We start from the raw sequence: 24,366 nt of genomic DNA, 5'->3' as shown, positions 1-24,366 counted from the left end.
CTGAAAAGGTTTGCAAAATTCAATAAACAGTTTTTCCCTTGAATACAAAGTAAAAATTTAAAGAGAACATACAGTATTGTGAATTAAATCCCAAAAAGTCCTAAAAAATCCCTCACAAGTCCAAAAGTATAGAGTATTCTGAATGGATGTGTTCCAAATGACTTCCAATTTTGAATGTGCTAATGTGGTAGTAGTCTAGAATATGCAAAATAAATGTTCCAACAGTGTTGATGTATCACAAATGATAAAATCCAAAATGTCCTTCAATGAACTCACAATAACCCCAAAATAGTGATTTAGTCTGAAAAGTCAAAGAACAATTTGGAATTCCAATGAATAATTTTAATAAATAAATCTTCTCAAATCTAAACTGAAACACAACTAAAATTTATTCCTCTAAAGACCTATGTTAAGATGGGAATGATTAGTTCTGAAGAAAACAATATTAATATAAAAAGCTAATGAGTATTTCTGAAGTAAACAAGACTTATATAAAAAGATTAACAGAACTAGGATGAGGGTCATTTTCCCATCAAATTCATGAACAACTTGATTCTAGAACATTCTTAATTTCTAAATAAAGCTAGACCTTGAATTCAAAATCCGTAAAAACATTTACCTCCAAGCAATAATGATCTATACATATAATTTAAAATCATAGCCATGTATTGGCTATCTAATGTTGCTTACCAAAAACACCCCAAAAGATGTGACTATGGTAGTCAGGTAGGCTTCCACTCTTAATCATTCATCAAGGTCAAACCCACATAACAAATCAAATATATATAACACTAAAATACAGTAAGGTGAGGTGGTCTTATTGTGCATTACATTCAGCATAGCATTAACATGAACGAGAACACAATAGTATTTTAGCAATCTTAAAATCAGCAAGAACTTGTAATGTATCAGGTAGAGTGACTTCACAGCTTAATGAACACAGTCTAATTTTGAGCAAACTTTATATGTAATAAAACCAGTCTATAGTCCATAATATCAGTACTATTTACGTAGACTATGAAAAAAAAATTAATTTCAATATTTCTTTACTAAGACTATGCCTAATATTAATATAAATTATGTTCATGTTAAACATGCCTGAAAGCAATTTACTTGTAAATTTCTTGCAGGAGGACTCAAAAGCATGATTGACTTTTTTGCATTTTTTTTATCTTTTTAAAATTAAAATTAAATTTGACTCATTGAACTTGAATCTTCTATTTCTCCACAAAAACTGCATTGTTTTTCCTGAAACTAAAAGACTGTGATATTCTTGCTTGAGTGCCAAATCTGCTAAAGAGACTTTCCAATCAGTTAGCCTTGGTGATATGTCTGTCTAATCTAATTTGTATCAATTCCATCACTTGTTCCTTTCAAATAATAGGGTTGTCTTTCTCTAGGCAAGTTTGTTAATGGATGAAGTCTTTTTCTCAATGCCCCCATAAATGTCTGATGGAAGTGTTATCTTGCTTTCCATACCATTTCTATTATTACTGTTCTAATATTGAATCAATCTTTTCAGCACAACTCCATACCTTTGGACTACTTCAGAATCCTCATTGGATAAAATGTTAGTGTCCATCTTGAAATTAAATAAACAGTTCATTACCAACAGACAGTAGCATCTGGGGATTTATTGCCAAAGATGTTATAAGACTAAGCGTACATTTCTCCTCTTAAAAGACTACTTGTCTTGAGAGACAAGATCCTCAATACATGTACCAATGTAATTTAGAGAAATTACTTGCAATGTGAGATCACCTGTCTTGAGAGACAAGATCCTCAATACATGTACCAATGTAATATATCGAGAAATTACTTGCAATATGAGACCACCTGTCTTGAGATACTATGTTTTACTGGCAGAAGGGTTTGTCACAAATGATATTTTCTAACCCATGCGACAAAGTTTTGCTAACATTACTTTTCCTACCTCAGTCTGGTTATCTCAGACCTGTCATCTCAGTCATGGTGTCCATACACTATGAACAACATTCAAAAAGAAACATTTGTTGTATTCTGCTATGGGGGCCCTGAGTGGCCTAGTGGTCTAAAGCATTCTCTGTTATGGATCACTGCCATCTCACCTCTGTCTGCGTAGGTTCGAGTTTCGGATTCGGCCTATGTAGGTATGTGAGAAAGCCTGCCGGTAGCTTCTCATGGGTCGGTGGTTCTTTCTGGGGTTTTCCCGGGCTTTTCTTCCACCATTAATACTGGCCGCCATGTACAGCTTATCATGTACTGAAAAATGGCGCTAAACCCCACAACAACAACAACCAAAATATCTTCTGCTATGCCTGATGGAATTGTTATAAAATCCAACAAGTAAAACATCAGATATATAATAAAAACAAATTCACACATAAAGCATCATAAGGTCTCTCCAGCTCTGAACTGACACACACACACACACACACACATTGTTATGTTTACATATATCTGATTTAATTTACATTAATTTAAATTTTATTGTTTGCTTGTCAGCTTTAAATTTTTTTATTCTATTACAAGCTATTATAATATAATCTTGTTTACATGATTTGGAGTTAGAGTGTCCGTCTTGGAAGCGGGAGGTTGTAGGTTCGATCCCCAGCCGAATCATACCAAAGACTTACAAAAATGGTACTAACAGCTGCCTCACTTGGCGTTCAGCATTAAGAAGTTAGTGTTAGGACTGGTCGGCCTGGTGTCAGGATAATGTGACTAGGTGGGACATCATGCTACATGCCTACAGCATGATGCCCAAGTGCTGGACATCAGAATAAACTGCCACACTGCAGATATTGTAGCGATACAAAATTTTTTAAAAGCAATGTTAAAAATCCTAATCACATACACATGTGATTTGGAATTTTTTTCCAGAAAATAGTTTGACTTTGACTGTTCATTTGTAAACACGTAAAGCTGACCTAGTTCCTGACCTTAATTCAAAATTAGTAAAAGCCAAGTGAACAAGTTCTTTTTATTTATTTTTATTATGGGAATAATAAGGGTGAGATTGAGGCTGTATTGGATATGTGATTCTAAACTTGTAAATAGTGTTAGTGAAGTAGACAACTTTTTTATATTTTATTCTTAGAGTAAAATGATTGTTTTTTTCAGGGCCATGCTGAGAGTATGTGATGTAAACATGATCATGTGACCCTCATACGGGTACCCATTCTGCGTCTCAAAATTACTGTATAACCATCGTTTTAGAGAAATAATCTCAGTCTGGGCTTAAAACACTTGATGTTGAATCATTTTCTTCTGTTGTAGCCAGTTTTCAAGTTATATGTTAATTTTTCTTCTGATTATTTGGATTCTAAAAGATTAATTCGTTTCTCTGGAAATATTTTTGTGCTCAACTAGAATTCTTGAAGAAAGACATTTCTTACAATTTTTATTTGGATTTCCAACACCAGAGTGTTATTTCTTATGTTTCTACAAGGAACTGTAAACAACAACACAGTACAGGATACAGCACAGGTCATCACCTTCCATCTTGGATTCTTCGTCGGGAATCGAACTTGGATTCATTAGAACATTTCATTATTAGGACTTCTAAAATTTAATTTGTGGATTATTCTTGGATTTTTTTTTGGATTTGATTCTTAAAACTGTAAGTTCTTATTTTTTCATTTTTTACAGAGTTTTTCCAGGCAAATAAATTATTTGTTAAATTTTTCAAAGCTTCATGTTTTCACTCTTTCTTGTGTTACTGTTTATTCAAGCCTAAACAAGTAACATAAGGCACATACAACAAGCTATTGGATAGAGCTCCAGACACACAGGCTATACACATTTAGCTACACAAGTCCAAAGCTCTCTCAACAGCTAGTGAAAATCCATCAAAAACAGAATGTATTGTGTCAAACTGGTTTCTTCTAACTTTATCAAGCACCCACAATCTGCCCCAGTTGAATCAAAAAATATAATGCAATTGCAAATGAAAACTCCTGTACTTACTGACCAGAGTGGTTCATTAATCAGTCCACATGCTATTCCACATAAAGAGTTCCATGTAGCATATCACTGCACTAGTGATAGCAATACTTGCCATAATTCCAGGACAGAAAATATAAATTTCCAAGAAAGTTACTGTAATGAATTAGACATTCCCTCAGTCACTACACACTTCATTAGAACTGTACCCAGTAGGCATAATGTACTGCAGCCTACCATAGAACATTTTCCAAATTAGAACTGATGATTGTTAATATGTAACCATATAAAAGATATTAATTATTTATTCGTGTTTTCATATGAAATCCATTGATTAAATGTGATAATACAGTATTAATATCTAATGTTTTTTATTTCTATTTTCTCATACATAGAACTTGTGTACTTAGGGTCGACAGGTCAGTCACCCCACTGCCCTCATTAACATTCGTCTTAATGAACGTTTACAAAAATAAAAGCATGTGGCTCAAGACACTCCTTGCACAATATTTACAACAGGTAACAATTAGAGGTTATTTTTTTCTTGAATTGTTTTTTCCTTTTTCTAAGAGCAGTGTATATAGCTAGATTCTATTTAGATAATTATTCAGATTTTCATAAAAAGGTGCAAAACCTGATGACCTTTATATAAAGTGAGAGACAATAATATTCCCTGATGAGTACCATGTTCAAATCTGCTAGTTATACCGCAAAAGTGCATGGCTATTTAATTTAACTGGAAAAAACTGGGTGAGTAAAATAATTTAGGTCGGTGTTTTTACCAAGTCAAGGAAATCCCAGTCACAGGGTTACATTTTTTGTCTCCCCACAAGGCAGAACCTTGTGAAGAGACAAATAATGTAAAGCCTTGACCGAGATTTCTTTGTCTGGGTCCAACACCCAACATAGATTCTATCAGTGTCTACCAACTGGATGATGTGTCAAGAAATTAAATTTTTAAAATTTTCTACTGAAAATGAAGATAGAAAAATTGGTAAGTTAGTGGCCTGGCTAAGCTTCTGGTATAGATCTGTACTCACTTATCACATTAACTTTTACATAGAATTAGTATTCAGTAATTAGTAATTAGTATTAGCAACCACAAAAAGTAATACCCGAGTGTTTATGTAACCTACAGTTTGATGCAAACAAAATAAGATCTCTAAATGCAAACTGAAATTTGTGTCATTTACAGTCCCACTGGGAAGAGATTTACTCTTTTTTTCAGATGCATATGGATGGAATTTTGATTTTAATCATTTTTCAGATGCATATGGATGGAATTTTGATTTTAATCATTTTTATGAACATTTTGTAAAAGAGTGTTTACTTGCTTTTTAGACAGTTCCTATTACTACTGATTCAAAACAAAATCAATTTTTCTACCAAAAACACTCAAGCTTTTAGATGACTTTGGAATGTTCGTGTGATAAAATGTTATTGCACAGCTTCAAATTAGATAAGCAGTTCATCATTTCAAGAGAATCAACTCTACATTTTTTGTTGCCCAAGGAGCAATCAGACCAAGTGTCCATTCCTCTAGGATCCAATATCTACCAATTTGATGATGTGTCAAGAAATCAATTTGATTATACACTGAGAGGGAAGATAGACCAATTTGTATTCTGAGATGACCAATCCAAGAAAGAAATTTTACTCAATTGTCACTTTATAATTTGTTTTGGTACAATAATTCCCTTCAAGAACTGAAGGTCATCAATCTGTTAAGAAAAAACTATGTGGCAACAATTTTATGGATTCTAAATTAACAAGATAACTGCAGGAGAAAGACAAATTTCAACCAGTGACATTATTTCCTTGTCTAAACTTGACAGAACCATTACAACAGCAAAAACACAGGATGAAACTTTAATATTCAGGCTCCAAATTTATTGTTTTTCAAATTTAAATTAACTTTACTGAAAAAAAGAAACCATGTCCATGCCTTACTAGAGTACAAGAATCAACATTGAAAACCTTATACTGCATACATGTATATTCACATATAATCACATATTCACATGTAAGTCAAGTCCAACTACAAACAAAACAGACCCTGATCTGTCATTACATAATAAACTTATAGATCAGGGTCTATACTGTTTATTCTACTAACTGCTCCCAACAAACTGCATCAAACCCAAACACCTGTTCATTGTATGATGTGTTACTGTGGTCAATGCAGTTTGCAGTAGGAATGTACCTATAGGTCAGTATATACCGTATGCGTATATAACTATCAAAAAGTACATAACATAGCCAATTTGTCATTTTTATCATACACAGATTTTCATGGATTTGTGTGTGTGTGATTTGGATTTTTAACGTAGCTTTTAACAATTTTTCAGTCATATCGCTACAATGCAGTATGGCAGTTTATAGTGATGTCTAGCACTGGGGCATCATGCCACAGACATGTAGCACGATGTCCCACCCAGTCACATTATTCTGACACCCGGCCGACCAGTCCTAACACTAACTCTCAATGCTGAGCGCCAAGCGAGGCAGCTGTTAGTACCATTTTTGTAAGTCTTTGGTATGACTTGGTCAGGGATCGAACCCACAACCTCCCGCATGCAAGGCGGACATTCTAACCACTAGGCCATCAGAATGGTTTACGGATTTTATGGTTGCTTCAAACCATGAATTAAAACATGCAGTAAAAAGATGTTCATTCTGTGGAAGGAAAAAGGCTCTTTGCTCAACCCACAAATTGAAATACCCAAAATAATTTCATTCTGTGAAAGGAACAGGACCCCTTCTCCAATCCATGATTTCAAAAAAAAATGTTCAACTGATGGATGGAACAGGATCCCTTCTCCAATCCATGAATTAAAAGACCAAATGGGAGGGCACAACCCAGTATCATGGTGCTCTATCTCCCTAATTTAAGGGCACAGTGACCTGCTGTCAGTGCTCTACCTCCCCAACATGATGGGGCAACCAGCTACCTGAGGTGTGCATGCTGTTAGAGACATGAGAAGTGTTCAACATCTCCCTACAGGAGGGGGTCAAGCAACTACGTGAAAATCTAGACCCTCCTTCTGGAGAGGCTTCACCTTCTGCCAAAAAAGAAGTGGAGGGAATGTTTCTCCAGTCTTGATAAAAGAGAATTTGCAAACGGTGCAACAATTTTTATGTGCACACTTTGAGCACATATGCAGTCTTTGTCAGTATTCAAAGGGTCCTTTTTGGGGCTGCACTGGCCCACAGACTGCTCTGACATTATACTGTAATAAAGAATTAATATCAACTGAAATCATTTGTTATGTCTTAAAACACACCTGGAAGTATGCAGTGTCATACTGCATACACCCTGGTATGTAAACTAAATGCACCATATGATGTTGCCACAAAACTCACCGGTTGTATGCAATGTCAGACCATGTACATTAGAAAATAAGATAATTCACCTGTGAACTTTGTTTATTATAGCAACATTCTAATACATATGCAATGTCAATGCATAGCATAGGCAAACATAAAAAGTATACAACAAAAAATTGAAAATGGAAGAAACGATGTCCTCAGTGTTAGCCACGACCTTAGAACATAAGGACATACCCATAACGAATATGTGTCAACCTAAAAGATGGAACATGAGGTAGCATCAGACGCTCTTTAAATAAGTAAGGTCTAAAGGGTAAAAGGCTATGATAGTTTCTTATAAAATGGAACAGTCAGTTGTAACATGAGACTAATTAAAATCCGCAGAAGACCACTTGTTTGCAGAAATTTGCAGATGTCTACACAACACGGCATCCGTGAAAAAGATGCGGGAAATATCTACTTTCTGTGAATGTCCAAATGACAAACATAGTGGTGTGCAAAAGGCCATTCAGACTTTTCTCCACTCTCTGTGAGAATGTATTCACATCAAACTGATGGTGAGTTTTCAGCAAGAAAATAGGTCTGCTACTTAATAGCTGCAGGAAAAAACATTACTATTATTCTACCCTGACTTGTACTCACTCTCCTATGGATTTAAGTAAGACCAATTTCTAAAACCACACTGGTCATTTTTGGATCACGTCAAGGAGTGTACACTCTCCATTGTTCTCCAGCCATAGGGGTAAGTGTTAAATTTACATTATCATTAGATATGTGAAGCTTATTTGGTTTGTAATGTCTTATCGTTTAATAATGCATTTATTACAATGCAGATTTAATGTATTGAATTACAAGTCACTGTTAGAGGTTAAAGTATTATCATATATCTAGAGATTATACAGAAACTATTAATATGACCAATTTGGTTTTATTGTAGCTGACTGTGTTTGTAGCTGATTCTGACTGTGTTTGTAGCTGATTCTGACTCTTATGGTGGCTGACTGTTATTGCAGCTGACTGTTATTGTAGCTGATTGCGACTGTCACTGTGATTGTGTCTGTCGCTATGAAGTGTGATTGTCAATGTGACTGTGAATATGACTAGAGTGGTCTGAAGCTGTCCGAAGCCATCTAAAGTTGCTTAGAGCTATCTGGAGTTTCCAGAATATTTAATGCTGCGTGCTGTCAATACGTATGTATGTATGTACGTATGTCTGTGCCACGGACATAGACATAGCAAATAAAAAAAAAGTGCTGTATGCTGTCTGTACGTGTAACGTACGACTGTACTCGTGGTGGATTCATAAAGGGTACGAGTGGTCGATAAGAGTGTGGGCCAACCCAAGGAATCGTGCAACTGTACAAGGGGTCTAGAAGCATACGTTTGGATCAATTGTTGTTCCATTGCATCTTTATATCCATAAGATTATTTTGAATCTTCATTATGTTCGTAAGATTATTTTGAATCTTAGTTGTGTTCTTAAGATAATTTTGAATCTTAATAGAATTCATATCTGCGATTATGTGAATCTCTTATAGTGTAAAATACTGTTTGAAGCATATCTGCAGTCCATGAGGTTTCTTGGATCTGTACTTCATATTGATTTAATATTTTTGGTTTATTTTCGATGTATGAATGTTGTGTAGAGTGATTTGAGTAAATCGTATGTTGAGAGCGTGAGAGATTCATTGTATTTTTACATCATATATTTATCTTTATTAATTCATTCATAAATTTCCATCTTTCTCACATTGTGTTTGTCTTATTCATTTAGTCCAAAGATCCACTCGGTTTTTATTCTGCGACAAAAACCTTAAACACAATATGAGGACCAGGATGAGGTTAAAAAGTTCATTTCCAGAACATTCTAAGTAGTAAGTAAGGTCAAGATTTGTACTAAAATTTAGTAATGAACATGGTAAATACAAGGTACACCATGAATTCCTTAAAGGAAAACAATGTCATAAATTCATGTTTACCTATAAGAAATAATTATCTTAAAAATATATTCTATAATTAAAGAGAAACATTAACTATGTAATAATTTGTTTATAAAATTACCCTTACAATCGACAATCATTAAGCAAAGTTACACACAATATAAATCACACATCACAGTATCAGGATATTATGCAGCATGAAACTGTCTAAACTTTAAAAAAAAGTTTTGAAATAATGCAACAGCGACAACTGTAAAACCTTTAAACAACAAAATTCAATTTACTGTCATAAAACCAAGTACAAGTCAACAAGTATTTATATGTCATGACTTTCTATGAACCCTATTTTCTATCAGTTGACAAACTTTTAAATGTTTTTTTCTTCAAAACAGATCATATAAGTAAAAATGGATATGAAGTTCTTTGTTTTAACTTTAAAGAGGCTATTTTATTTTATGGTAATTCTTCAACAGAGGCAATTGGCAAGATCAATGATTCATAACAAATTTACCATAACCTAATGAATGAGTTCATTTTATGCCACTAAGTTCAAGCAGATGGTCATGGAAACAAAGTATGAAATAGTTCCAACTACAGAAGCAAAAATTCATGCTTGGCATTATTTGGATTGAAAAATAAAACTGATGAAATTAACAGTGTCATTGCCATGTGTAAGCTGTGCGAACAGTACTCAAGAAATAATTTTTAGACCATGGCCCAGGTCTGGTGACTATAAATAAATCACAAGCCTTGCCTCTAATTCCACAAGCATGGACTGCATTTAAATTCCTCTGTCCAGTATGAGTCAATTCTCTAATTGGAATGTTCAAATATGTTACATACAGGTGGTCTCCTATTTCAACACATGGTACACATAAAATTGTCATATGTCGATATATTGTTGCCTTGGGTGCCAAGAATTAAATGCCTCCCCCTCCTTTTCTTGCTGGCATGCTTCACAAAGGAAAACTCCGTCAACCAAAAGTTCTGAAATTTTTGTTTGCTTGCTCTGCTTTACAAATCGCCTCCAAAAAATAATCACAGCTAAAGGCTATTATGACAACTAAAATAATCATGATTTCTATTTTATATACATGGGGTAAAACCTGACTTCAAAGAAATGTTGTCACACTTGTCAATAATCTTCAATACAGATGGCTTAAACACTCTCATTCAAGGCAATGTTATGTAATAACTTTTGTTTGCCTACACACATCTAGCATCTGTTTGACTTACCATTACTGAGCTGTTCCATTTCACATTTAGCATGTTTGACTTACCATTACTGAGCTGTTCCATTTCACATCTAGCATGTTTGACTTACCATTACTGAGCTGTTCCATTTCACATTTAGCTTGTTTGACTTCCATTACTGAGCTGTTCCATTTCACATCTAGCATGTTTGACTTACCATTACTGAGCTGTTCCATTTCACATCTAGCATCTGTTTGACTTACCATTACTGAGCTGTTCCATTTCACATCTAGCATGTTTGACTTACCATTATTAAGCTGTTCCATTTCATGTTTTTTTTCACCTATTAAAATTAGTACAATGGGCTCATCCACTGCAGTCTTGAAATGCACCATGATAGCTGTTCATTTTGAGCCAATTATGTATACCATGCGATGGTGGTTTATACCTGATGTGAAGTGTCAAATTTTGAATTTGTATTGAACCTTAAAGTAGAATGCATTGAGCATTACAATGTTATCGCATTTAAGCCAGAAAAGTTTTTGTGTTACAACTTGAAAGGCTCAAATGCATGAATGAGGGAGATTGACTGGGCATTGCTACACTGTCCTGAGAATGTAAACATTTGAGCTACCAACCATAACCACTTGATAGGAACCCATGTCAAATTATCATTTTCAAAGGGAAATTGATATACCCTGTAGTTCATAAATTCTATGCTGTCTAAATCTGGTGGAAGAAATTATTATCTTGGGGAAAATTTAGGAACCTCTGCCTATGATTGGGCAGAATGAATAAAGGCATACACTTTAGAAGCAATGAAAATTTAAATTGACGACCTTAGTCGGAATTCTTTAGACTGAAATTTCCTGAAAGGGGAGTAGTTCTGAGTCCGGGATATGCCTAAAGAGAATAGTGCTTTCCTCATTAAACAAGAAAGGGACCAGGTAGCTGTCTTGTAGAAAAGACAGGGTTTAGTGCTAGAATGTATGAGTTCTGAAAAAGAACAGCATTAAAGTACATAATTTTAATTTCCCACATAATTTCTATTTTTTGATTGTTTGTTTTATGCAAATGTGTTTGTTATGACTAGGTTCCATATGTATTGTTTATTCAATTTCATGGAAAAGTGTTGATGCTAGAGTTGTTATGCAATTTACCTTTTAAATTTACAGTTATTAGTTCATTGGTAGAATTGATTACATGCGATCCAAAATTTCATATGTGTAGGATTTCATAGGGTTATATGAAATAATTTCCTTTGTCTGTTAGGACAATACTGATTATCGTGAGTTAATGATAATGGCATCTTTATATCTGATTTTGTAATGTTTGAATAATCTTATAAGTTAGGGATTGCTGCAAGTTAGAATTTTGTGAATTTTATGCAATAGTAATCGAGCATGTGGTAGCATAGGTAAAGAGATACAGTAATGTTAGCTACCACAAATGTGTTAATTATGACCTGTCGCTGTGAAGCAAATGTAATGTTCTACTGTACTAAGTTCGAATTTACGCACTGTGTGGATAGCTAGCATCTTTCTGAGTAAAGAAGTGAGGGAATTTTATGTCTGTGTAGAAAGTGGTACATACAGAGATTTACGGGTAATTTAAATTTGTCCTTTAAGGAACAGCTTTCTAGGAGAGAGACAGGACAGTATGAAGACGGAAGTCCAAGACAAAAAAAAAAAGGATAAGGTCAGAATAAAGGACTAGGAAGTTCAGGAAGGGACAAAGCATAGAGAATAGGAAGAAAATATTGATACATGCACGGTCAAGGGAGGAAGGTGATGCAAACTGGTTGTGGACATTGAGCTCTTTTCACCACTCATTATAATGATGAAATATATCCAAATTGGACACTGCTATTAAATTCTGTTGACATAATTAAGATTGAATTGGAATTGCCACATTTAATTTGCTTGATTAAATTTGTTATTTTTCTTGTCTAAGGGGGCTTGTATTGCTTTATTTCTTGCAAGTATTCTTGCTCAGTTCTCTGTTGAAAATCTATTCTTTTTTCACTTCCACCGGGCTATAACATTGAGGGAGGTCATCCTCTAGATAATGCCAGCTAAATCCAATTAACCACCCCTCTTACTAAGAAGTCGACATTACACCTGACCTCTCTGCCTTTATTTAAACTTTTTTTATATCAGCTCCAATCATGACTGCTTAAAGTTTGTACATGCTACATGTAATGGGGATGTAATGAAGTGTTTTGTAATTTGTTCTATTTTCAAGGATTCTGGAAGATCATATTTTTCAAAACACAACTGTATCAGGGGTTTTGGAAATAAAAATTGTTTTTTGCAGGATACACTGTGTAATTGCAGGTCAACATCTTTAAAATAAATTTCCATATTTTATCAGTGCAATCAAAGCTTTCTCAGGCAAATTAGATTTTTTTTCTTCAAGAAACCCAACAGGCTCCTCATTTAGAATATAGTCGGGGCCCGATCTGAAATCAGAGAGGCCCTGAATGTCAGACTATCAGATTCTTTATTTTTTTAGCACTGGTAAATGTGTCATTTTATTGTATTTTGTATATAACTGTTTCAAATGATTGCAATATTATCAAGGTAGAAACATGAAATATCGCCATATATTGCAATACAACCAATGCAACGCAGCCCTACAAACAAGCAGACAGTAGTAGTCATAGCCAATCTATGTTGGAGTTTGTTGTTTTGCCTTACAAGGTAATTCACTAACATAGTACCTTATATGTGAGCTTTCCAAACAAAAGCTGTAAAAGAAGAGTAACAATAGGTACAAATGGGCATTAAATCACTTACCTGGTTGACAACTGCCTAACAGTAAAATGAGTGTGTGTGTGTGTGTGTGTGTGTGTGTGTGTGTGTGTGTGTGCATGTGATTTGGATTTTTAATGTAGCTTTTTTTTAAAAATTCAGTCATATTGCTAAAATGTCTGCAGTGTGGTAGTTTATAGTGGTGCCTAGCACTTGGGCATCATGCCACAGACACATAGTATAATGTCCCACCCAGCCACATTATCCTGATACCAGGCCTACCAGTCCTAGCATTAACCTCTTAATGTTGAGTGCATAGTGAGGCAGCTGCTTTGTTATGACTCAGCCAGGGTTTGAAACCGGTACATCCTGCATCCAAGGCAAGTGCTCTAACCACTTAGACCACTGGAGCAGTCAGTAAAATGTATGAGAGTTGGCCAAAAAATTTAAGTAGTACAAATACTTCTAGACTATCTTAAAAGCTGCTTAATAGAAATTAACCAAGCTTGACAGAAAGATACAGGCAGAGAGGGCTTCCAGAGTGTTTTTGCTTTCTGTTGAAATTTATTCCATTGCTCTTGACTGCATATGTTAAGAAAACAACTGTTTTAATGTAAGTATTTCTTTTATCTTTGTTTAATATTTAATGGTACATCAGCTTTATCAGTCTAAAAAAGAAAGGTTTGTATGCTAAAGTGCTTCTTGTATTTTCTGTGTCTAGTAATGGTGGCCATATTTGATGGCAAATTGCCATCATTTGTACAAATCTTAAAGGCCTTCAAGCCAGGCTAGTTTTGGTCAAATTCTGTTGAGTGAGTTTAGTAAGAAGTTGTACCAGGTTTTGCTATCATTTAGTAACAGCAGCCCTATTTTATGTCATATTGGAATCATATGTAAAAATCTGAAATCTCTTCATGTGATAAGTGGGAGTTGAGGGGGTGGGGATTGGAGAATGCCATTTAAAGGATTTTCTGTGTTTAGAAATGATAGTCATATTTGATGGTGAAGCAGCCTTATATGTATAAATCTGAAAGCCCTTAATGCAAGAATACATTCTATCGAAGGTGGTCTGCTGCAAAGACATCATTTCAAAGTCTTCTATTTTTAGGAATCACAGCCATATCTGCTGGTATATCAGTACGTTATTTAAAGTTTTATATCTGTTTGTTGTAACAATGGCCCTATTAATGGTGGAACAGCATTGTCAGTACTAAATTGAAACCTGTGTGTACCAGGATGCTTTCAGTACAATTTTGTTCAATTCTGTTGTGAGGTTTCATTTGGAAGTTGTTGGCTTAAGATTTTCCTAATTTTTATTAATGGTGGCTCCATTTAATGACATATTGGCATCATTTCAAAACTCTGAAATCCCTACTGTTTAACAGTTTTTCAAATGTCCTTAAACGGTGTTTCTATTCTTAGTAATGACTGCCACATTTAAAGGCAGAGTGTCAATTCTGTATAAATATAAAAGCTACCTATGTTAGAAAATTTTCTCTAACATTTGGTTAAGTTCTGTGGAGCATTCTTTTAGAAGCCGTTTAAAAGTTTTTCTAATTTTAATAAAGGTGGACATAACTGATTGCAAACTGTCATCATTTGTATAAATCCTAGTACCTGCTGCCAATACCAGCAAACCTTCTCTCAAATTCTGTTGAGCTGTTTTTGAGATGAAATTTCTTAATGATTTTTTAATTTCCAGTAATGGAAGTCAAATCTGATGTCAGATTTGCCTCATTTATTAAAAAACAAAAAACATGCTGAAAGCCCTCTCTGCCGGTACGCTTTCTGTCAAGTTTGATTAAATTCTGTAAAGTAGCTTTTAAGATGGTCTGGCATCATTTGTGCAAATTTAAGACCGATTCATGCCAGGATGCTCTCTGCCAAACTTGGTTGAAATTTGTCCAATGGTTTATGAGATATTGAAAGTAGCCACACAAAAAACAAATGTCAATGAATGATGAACAATGCTTGCTGGATGCTGGGCCTATCCAGCCATAAGCACACTTGATCTTAGAGTCCGGTGAGCCAAAATAAAAACAGCCTATTCAGAGGGGGTGGGATGGGGACTTTCAGTTAAACATTATTTTCCAGAAAATAATAGCACACTTTCTAGCATTAAACAGAGAATGTTGCCCACTATGATTAAATTAGTTCACAAAGAATGACACCTCAGCTAAGGTTGGCATCTGTCAATGAAATATTACATAACAGATTCCAATAGAATGTTAACTAATTGGGCTGCCACCTAGTTACATGATGAGGTGGAGGGACAAGAGCTTGCCTGACACAGTAAAACAATTATAAGGAATTTACAATAAAGCATAGGCAAATTCAACTCTGCATATCTTCAATATTTTTATCTCACTGGCATGAAATTTTCAAAATATACTGGGGCCCTGAGTGGTTTAAGGCGCTCACCTTTGCAGATCATCGACATCTCGCCTTTCTCCATGTGGGTTCAGGTGTAGGCACTGCCAAAGTGGTTATATGTGAAAGCTTACCTGTGTGGGTCAGTGGTTCTTCCCAGGTTTTCCCATGTTCTTCCTCCACAAAATATACTGGCTTTACAGTCTATCATGTACTGAAAACTGGTGTTAAACTAACAAAACCAAAATTCATTCAAGATAATATACTGTATGATTTTTAAACTGAAAAACATCAGTTTTAAAGAAATAAATACGCAAATGCATTAGTGAAGTCTTTTCCATTTTTCTTTTAGATGGTTAAACAAAACCCTGATATAAACAAAATGTTGGAGCTGCTCCTAGAGGAAGATTTTTACTTACCTTCCGGGTGTTATTGGGACATGTGTAACTCCATAACCTCTAACTGTGTCAACACCAAATACATCTAAACCATACACATGGATCACCAGCTGAGGCCCTGCACAAAAAAAAAAAATACAAAATGCAACTGAACATCAGATTCTTGCAATCTATTTATTAATCTATCCATCCAAATCTGTATCCTTCTCTTTCTCTCTTTAAGACTAAAAGTCCCCATTAATGATTTTAAATTTACAGTCTTACACATAAAATAATTTTACCCAGTGACCCCAAGTACTTCATCTTTGAAATAATTGATCTGTGAATGACCTAGAATCTAAGATGTCTCCTAATGAGCTATCAAGGCATGTGCAATGTTAAATGACGACCTACTATGTGATGGAAGTAAACTGTCCTAGCCATCTGATAAAGTTTCTATTCAAGGTTGATGATGGTGAATAAATAAATTACAGAATGTGAAGAAAAGAAAACAGCAATTGGTTAGGTCAACAAAAGCATTGATGAAATCTGGGAATTGCTATTTTTGCAAAGACATAGAGATACTAGGCAAGGCATCCATGGAAAGTAATGATGTTTCATGTCTCTGTCTTTAATGGAATTAGAGTAAAAGTGAAGAAATGGGGAAGAAGCAAATTAGTGAACTTGACCTTGAAGATAAAACCTTGAATGTGATATATGATATGTGACCAGACAAAGAAAAGTGCATTCCAAGGTCCATCCCTGAATCTCAGTTTTTACGATATACAACAGAAACAAAACTAATCATGGGCTATATTATATAACATGACCTTAAAGATTAGACACCAAATGTGGAATGCAACACATTTTCTATGTACCAAATTTCATTAAAAACATTGTATGTTATAAAGCAGACTGGAAAATGCTGCTGAAACCTAAAATATTAGAATGTGACCTTGGACTTTCAGATAGGACCTCTTACAGGGTAAATGACAAATACAGCAAGTGTCATCCATTAATCTCAAATGGCTCTAATGATAAACAATGGAAATTAAAGTATGAATGAAAACTTGAAATATTGTCTCATGACCATGGCCCTGAAGACAGAATCATAAATTAACTCATGACCATGACCTTGAAAGCAGAATCCCTGACTCATGACAATGGCCTTGAAGAGAGAATGACCAACTGACTCATGATCATGGCCTTGAAGACAGAATCCCCAACTGACTCATGAACATGGCCTTGAAGACAGAATCCCCAAATGTATCATGAACATTGCCTTGAAGACAGAATCATTAAATGATTCATGACCATGGCCTTGATAGCAGAATCCCCAATATGGTATATGGCACACCTGCTGATACTGATGTACAATTAGAAAAAAATATTTAATCTCTTTATCTCAAATAGCTCTGAAATTATCAAGAAGAAAGGAATGTACCATGGAAAACTTGAAATACTGAACTATGACTGTAACCATTATGAAATGACTCCAATGCTGTACACAAGGCACTTTCTAATGATAATGTGTAAATATAGTGTTTCCTTACAAAAGCTGAAAGGCCAGAAAGGGAAATGTAATGCAAAATACTGACATGTGATCATGAGCTTGTGACAGAACCACAACACTAATCGAAAATGTGATGGAAAACTTAACTTGCCTTGAAGATATGATCTCCAATGTGGTATGCATCACACTTTATAAGGATGATGTAGCAGGATACAGAGCTTCACCCCTTAATATCAAATGACTTAAAAAGTGGTCACGAAAGTGTGAAGAAAAACTTGAGATACTGATATGTGACCTTCACCTTGTAGATGGGATCTCTTATGACATACATAAAACACCTGATAATGATGATGTAGGAAACTACAAGTCCTAAACAGCTTTAGAGTTGCAGAGTAAAAATGGAAACATGGATGATATGGCCCTAACTATAAATAGATGAACATATCAAGAGAGATGAACTGCATTGCACCATTCTCAACTTTTATGGCATTCAGTACAAAACCAGTTAAATTATGAATAACTGGTTATGAAATAATCGAAAAGAAAGATTTTGACTAAATCAAGGAATGGTATCTAAACCTGTAATCCCATTCAAATACTGAAATTCCACCATTAACAAGAAATCAAATGTTTATAAATGCTAATAGTTTGATCATGGTTGATCTAATCCATTTTTTTAAACCAATATTAAGTTATCACATGATCAGTGACCAATATTAAGTTATCACATGATCAGTGTCACCAGAATCGTAAGACGATAACTTTATGATAGAAACACAGATAGGGTAGGTGAAAGTTTATGCTGACTTATGGTTTTACTCTGAGAAGTATTTTTAAGCATTTTCTCTCATGCATTTGCTCCATGAATATTGTGGGGGCCCCGAGTGGCCGAGTGGTCTAAAGCGCTCTCCATTACGGATCACTGCCATCTCACCTCTGTCTGCGTGGGTTCGAGTCTCGAATTCAGCCAATGTGGGTATGTGAGAAAGCTTGCCAGTAGCTTCTCGTGGGTCGGTGGTTCTTTCCGGGGATTTTCCCGGGTTCTTCCTCCACCATTAATACTGGCCGCCATGTATAGCCTATCGTGTGCTGAAAAATGGCGTTAAACCCTAAAACAACAACAACCAGGAATATTGTAAAGTCCTCAATCTGTACTATGTCTCCTCTTAAACTACATAACGGAAATTCACCAAACTTTGCGTTTTGTCATCTTATTATTCTCTGGAATTCCTCCATTGGGACACCAAACATCCATGTGCACAAATTTTAATTATTATAGTGATACTGATGGACTACATTTAGACAATTTATGCATGCATACACTAAAAATAAACTATAAATATATATTTATTTATTTATTTTTAATGTAAGAAAAAGGTATAACATTAAAACCTAGGAAATACTAAACTATATAGGCACAATTTCAAAGACACGTTGTTGTAAATGAATGCTCTCTCTCACTCTCTCTCTCAATATATATATTATATAGAATATATGTATAGTATGTAGGCTGTATCAATGAAATACCATGAGATGTATACATTTTTCAGTAAAGGAAGCAAGGCTTGCCAAGTTTTCTTTTAATGAATTTTTTTTACAACGAGTGGTATATCATTGATACAGCATACATACTATACATGTATTTTATTTAGAACTCATACAAATGCACACATTTGCACTTTGAATGGAATTACGATATGCTCCCAGCAGCTGTGTATTGACAGAGTGAATGAACTCCTCACATCCCTGTGAGTATGTCCACTATAAAATGTGGTTCTACAATTTTTCTTCTTGTTCACAATCACAAATGCAAAAAGAGAAGTTGATTGTTTTCTTTTTGAGTTCCTATTTTTATTCACATTTATTAAATCAACATAAGACACACTCATGATTTAAACATGAAATATGATTTTTATGAAGAAAGTAGTGCACTGGTGATCTTGTACACTGAACATGAACTGTCAGGCATTCACATACTGGCATATGGAAATTAGCGTGGAATAAAAACAAAGCTTAATGACAAACCAACAAGAGGTAATTAAAATATTTTAATATACTGACAGTTCATCTAAGTCATTATTCTGCTTTAATCAACATTTCTAAAGACTGTAAAACTCCGTCTCTCTCTCTCTGTCTGTCTGTCTGTCTCTCTCTTATTCTCCATTGGACAGTTTGACTAAACTTTACCATCATTCAGAGGTCCAGAGACATCACTGTATGACACAAGCAAAAATCCTAACACTCGTATTTTCACCCATATCTAGCTACGACAATCCAGAGAGAGAGAGAAAGAGAGAAAAAAGAGAGGGGGGCAGGGGTGACCATTTGGGCATTTTTATATTTAATAATTAATAATTGATTGTTAGAACATCATAATAGATTTTTTTTAAAAGAACAACAAAGCACTAAATATGCTACAGTATGTGTGCCTCGTAACCGACAAATTTAGCATATAGGCCTAGTGTCAACTGGTTACTGCAACTATGTATCATTGATATAATGAACACTGTAAATAGATCCCAAGGAAAGCGTAAACATACCGTTACGACAAACCAGATTAATGTAGATTACTTGGTACAAATTCAGTTATAATGTTTTCATCCAGCACAATATGTTTCTCTCTCTTACTCCAGATTTTTGCTTATTTTGTTCCTTATGCATGAGAGAGGAGATGGGAATGGGAAGAAAAATATGATTTCAATGAAATTGTGTACCATTTTAATTTCATTTAGAAAACAGGGACTATTAATACTTTTTATCATTATTTTCATATGTCATTTATGATTAATGAATGAGTGGAAATTCATCACTGATCTATAGGCCTGCTGTTGAAAGAATATTCATATAATTGTAAGATTGTGCCATGGGTGGATCACAATTTGATATACCAATAGTATTGGTATATCAATTTGCTTTATACCAGCACTTTAAATGCCATGTTACTTTTAATGTATGTGTATTGCCAGAATTGTTACATTAAATGCCATGTTACTTTTAATGTATGTGTATTGCCAGAATTGTTACATTAAATGCCATGTTACTTTTAATGTATGTGTATTGCCAGAATCGTTACATTAAATGCCATGTTACTTTTAATGTATGTGTATTGCCAGAATTGTTACATTAAATGCCATGTTACTTTTAATGTATGTGTATTGCCAGAATTGTTACATTAAATGCCATGTTACTTTTAATGTATGTGTATTGCCAGAATCGTTACATTAAATGCCATGTTACTTTTAATGTATGTGTATTGCCAGAATTGTTACATTAAATGCCATGTTACTTTTAATGTATGTGTATTGCCAGAATCGTTACATACTCATACTTTTTAAGTCCACAAATGTGATTTTACATTTTGAAAATGCACTGGAGATTCGTTTACAAACATATATCAATAAATTTTCCAGTACCAAATTCAATATGTCTATGTTAGGATATTCTGTGTAATTTATTTTCAGGGTCTATTATGACCTGCAAGATATACAAAATGTCAGCTATCATTTATCTGCATGACCACCAAAATGCATTAAACATGGTATTATTTTCCAAAACATATCTAAAAAGACAGTTGACACTCTACACATCATTTCTAGAGAATTTAATGGAAGAAACATGTTTTAAAATAAGAGACTGTCAGATGGATGTTTCTCCTTAAACTGTGTATTGACTTTTGTTCATCCAAGACCTAACAGTACCATTAATCCATAGCTTCCAATTGTCAGGGCCTGTTATAAAACTGTATCTTAAGTATATATTAATTATCTTTGAAATTTGATAATGCTTCCCAAAATTTCCTGATGTCTGGAATTATTTTTATGTTGTAAATGAGTAATGGACACATTATACTTGGGCCATGGTGTTAATGTGATATTTGTGTATCCTTACTTAATTGCCATCCTATTTCAAGTACACAAACCAATGTTAGCTAAATCAATCCAAGGTGATGTCATTTTGTGTAAATGATTCTGATGCAATCTGAATTATCAGATATTTTCTGATGCATATTGACAGAAATTATAACCATAAATGACTGGCATATTTCATAGGAAGTTAGATACAAAAAGTCTTCATCCATATTTATCTGTCATACATACTTGCTTACAAGCCGAGTCTAATTGCATACAACAGTGATCCTAATCTGCTGTGGCATAATGTGCCTGCAGATCAGGTCTATGACGTGTGTCAATGCATTATGTGATGGCAGACCTGAGTCTTTGCAGTTGGGGTCGTCTTTTAAGCGAGTATATATGGTCAATATCACTCGTTCATGCAAGAATTCCAAATATATGTCGACATTCTGGATAACACAATCAAAATGTCTGGTTTAGTGTTTTATGGCACAGCAACACAAACACCAAATAAACTCACTTTTAAATCAAGGCCAGCTTCAAACTGCACAGACCCAGATCTTCAGTAACATAATTTGCTGACAGTTCAGGGTCTATGCAGTTTATTAAGAGTAAACAGTACAATGAACAAGATAGATCCTGTTCTGCCTGCACATTATCCAGTGGTAGATCAGAATCTAGGCTGTTGGCAGTTGGATTTGACTTACAAGTGAGTATACCATCATTACTCACTTATAAGTCAAGCCAAATTGTAAACAACAAAGATTCTGACCTGCCATATCATTATGCACCTCCCGATTAGGATCTATGATATTTATTCTGCTGATGGCTCCTAACAAACTGCACAGAACTAAATCTGCCTGTGCATTATGAGATGGCAGATCTGGGTCTGTGCAATTTGCAGTTGGACTCATCTTATAAGCAAGTACATATGGTATATGGCATAACAATCAAGAAAATTTCGGGGCATGCTAATAAATGACCACAGTATTAAGAAAATTTCAGGGCATGTTAATGACCGACCAAGGTAGATGGAAAATCTCAAGGTATGTTAATGACTGATCAGTGTATTTAGGTACAGGACTCTTACTAACAGTTGACTGTTGTTTGTAAATGTAATAAGGAAGCTGTTATCATAAATTAAAAGCAACTGTGCCAGAATTTTACCTAAACAAATTCAAATGATACTTCAACATTGCATTCATAATTCAGAAAATTCACCCAAACAAACAGAACTGGAATGGAACAGTCAAATTATGCAAAACTTGATTCACTCATTGTAATAGTCAAATGATGCAATATATAACTCACATATTGTAATAGTCAATGATGAAAAATATGACTCATTCATTGTAACTGTCAAATGATACAAAACATGACTCGCTCATTATAATAGTCAAAAGATGCAAAACATTAATCACTCATTGAAAAAGTCAAAATGCAAAACATGGCTCACTCGTTACAGTCAAATGATGCAAAGCATGACTCATAATACATGTAGTCAAATAATACAAAACATGACTCACTCATTGTAACATTCAAATGATGCAAAACATGACTCATTGTAATATTCATATGATGCAAAACATGACTCACTCACTGTGATATTCAAATCATGCAAAACATAACTCACTCATTGTAACAGTCAAATGATGCACAACATGAGTCACTCATTGTAAAAATGAAATATTACAAAATATGCCTCATTCATTGTAATAGTCAAATGATGCATTAAATAACTCACATATTGTAATAGTCAATGATGAAAAATATGACTCATTCATTGTAACTGTCAAATGATGCAAAACATGACTCATAATACATGTAGTCAAATAATACAAAACATGACTCACTCATTGTAACATTCATATGATGCAAAACATGACTCATTGTAATATTCATATGATGCAAAATATGACTCACTCATTGTGATATTCAAATCATGCAAAACATGACTCACTCATTGTAACAGTCAAATGATGCACAACATGACTCACTCATTGTAAAAGTGAAATAATACAAAACATGCCTCATTCATTGTAACAGTCAAATGATGCAAAACATGACTCATTGTAATATTCATATGATGCAAAATATGACTCACCCATTGTAACAGTCAAATGATGCAAAACATGACTCACTCATTGTAACATTCAAATGATGCAAAACATGACTCACTAATTGAAAACGTCAAATGATGCACAATATGACTCACTCCCTGTAACAGTCAATGATGCAAGACATAACTCATTCATTGTAAAAGTCAAATGATGCTAAACATGACTCACTCATTGTTAAATTCAAATCATGCAAAACATGAGTCACTATTTTAAAAAGTAAAATTATGCAAAACATGACTCACTCATTGTAACAGTCAATTGATGCAAAACATGACTAAATGTAACATTCAAATGATGCAAAACATGACACACTCATTGTAACATTTAAATGATGCAAAACAAGACTCACTCATTGTAACAGCCAAATGATACAAAACATGACTCCCTCATTGAAAAAGTCAAATGATGCAAAATATGACTCACTCATAGTAACAGCCGAATGATGTAAGACATGACTCCCAATAACATTCAAATGATGCAAAACATTACTCACTCATTGTAACATTCAAATGATGCAAAACATGACTCACTCATTGTAACATTCTAATCATGCAAAACATGACTCTCATTGTAACATTCAAATGATCCAAAACATGACTCGCTCATTGTAACATTCAGATGATACAAAGCCTGACTCACTCATTGAAATAGTCAAATGATGCAAAACATGACTCACTCATTGTAACATTCAAATGACGCAAAAACAAAACACATTGTAATATTCAAATGATATAAAACAAGACTCACTCATTGTAACAGTCAAATGATGGAAAACATGACTCACTCATTGTAAAAGTGAAATGATACAAAACATGCCTCACTCACTGTAAAAGTTAAATGATGCAAAAGATGACTCACTCATTGTAACTGTCAAATGATGCAAAACATGACTCACTCATTATCTGTGTGTATACTCACTTATGAGTCAAACTTGAAACTGCACAGACCCAGATCTGCCATCGCATAATGTGCTGGCAGATCTGTATCTGTGCAA

At 34.3% G+C, this 24,366-nt stretch overlaps 1 protein-coding gene across 1 annotated transcript in view; it reads right to left on the bottom strand.

Annotated features, from left to right (window-relative positions):
- The window catches only part of LOC149802773 (B9 domain-containing protein 1-like), a 67,025-nt gene that overhangs the window by 25,180 nt on the left and 17,479 nt on the right, over window positions 1–24,366 (bottom strand). Inside the window, exon 4 of the mRNA XM_089952200.1 lies at window positions 15,931–16,027. Coding sequence (XP_089808326.1) covers window positions 15,931–16,027 — 97 coding nt within the window. The remainder of the gene's footprint in view (window positions 1–15,930; window positions 16,028–24,366) is intronic.

Source organism: Sinohyriopsis cumingii, chromosome 3 (assembly GCF_028554795.1).
Source record: "Sinohyriopsis cumingii isolate HCF-2022 chromosome 3, ASM2855479v2, whole genome shotgun sequence".
NCBI classification, from domain to species: domain Eukaryota; kingdom Metazoa; phylum Mollusca; class Bivalvia; order Unionida; family Unionidae; genus Sinohyriopsis; species Sinohyriopsis cumingii.
The sequence above is the reverse complement of the archived record's forward strand: the minus strand, read 5'-3'. Positions and strand labels throughout refer to the sequence as shown.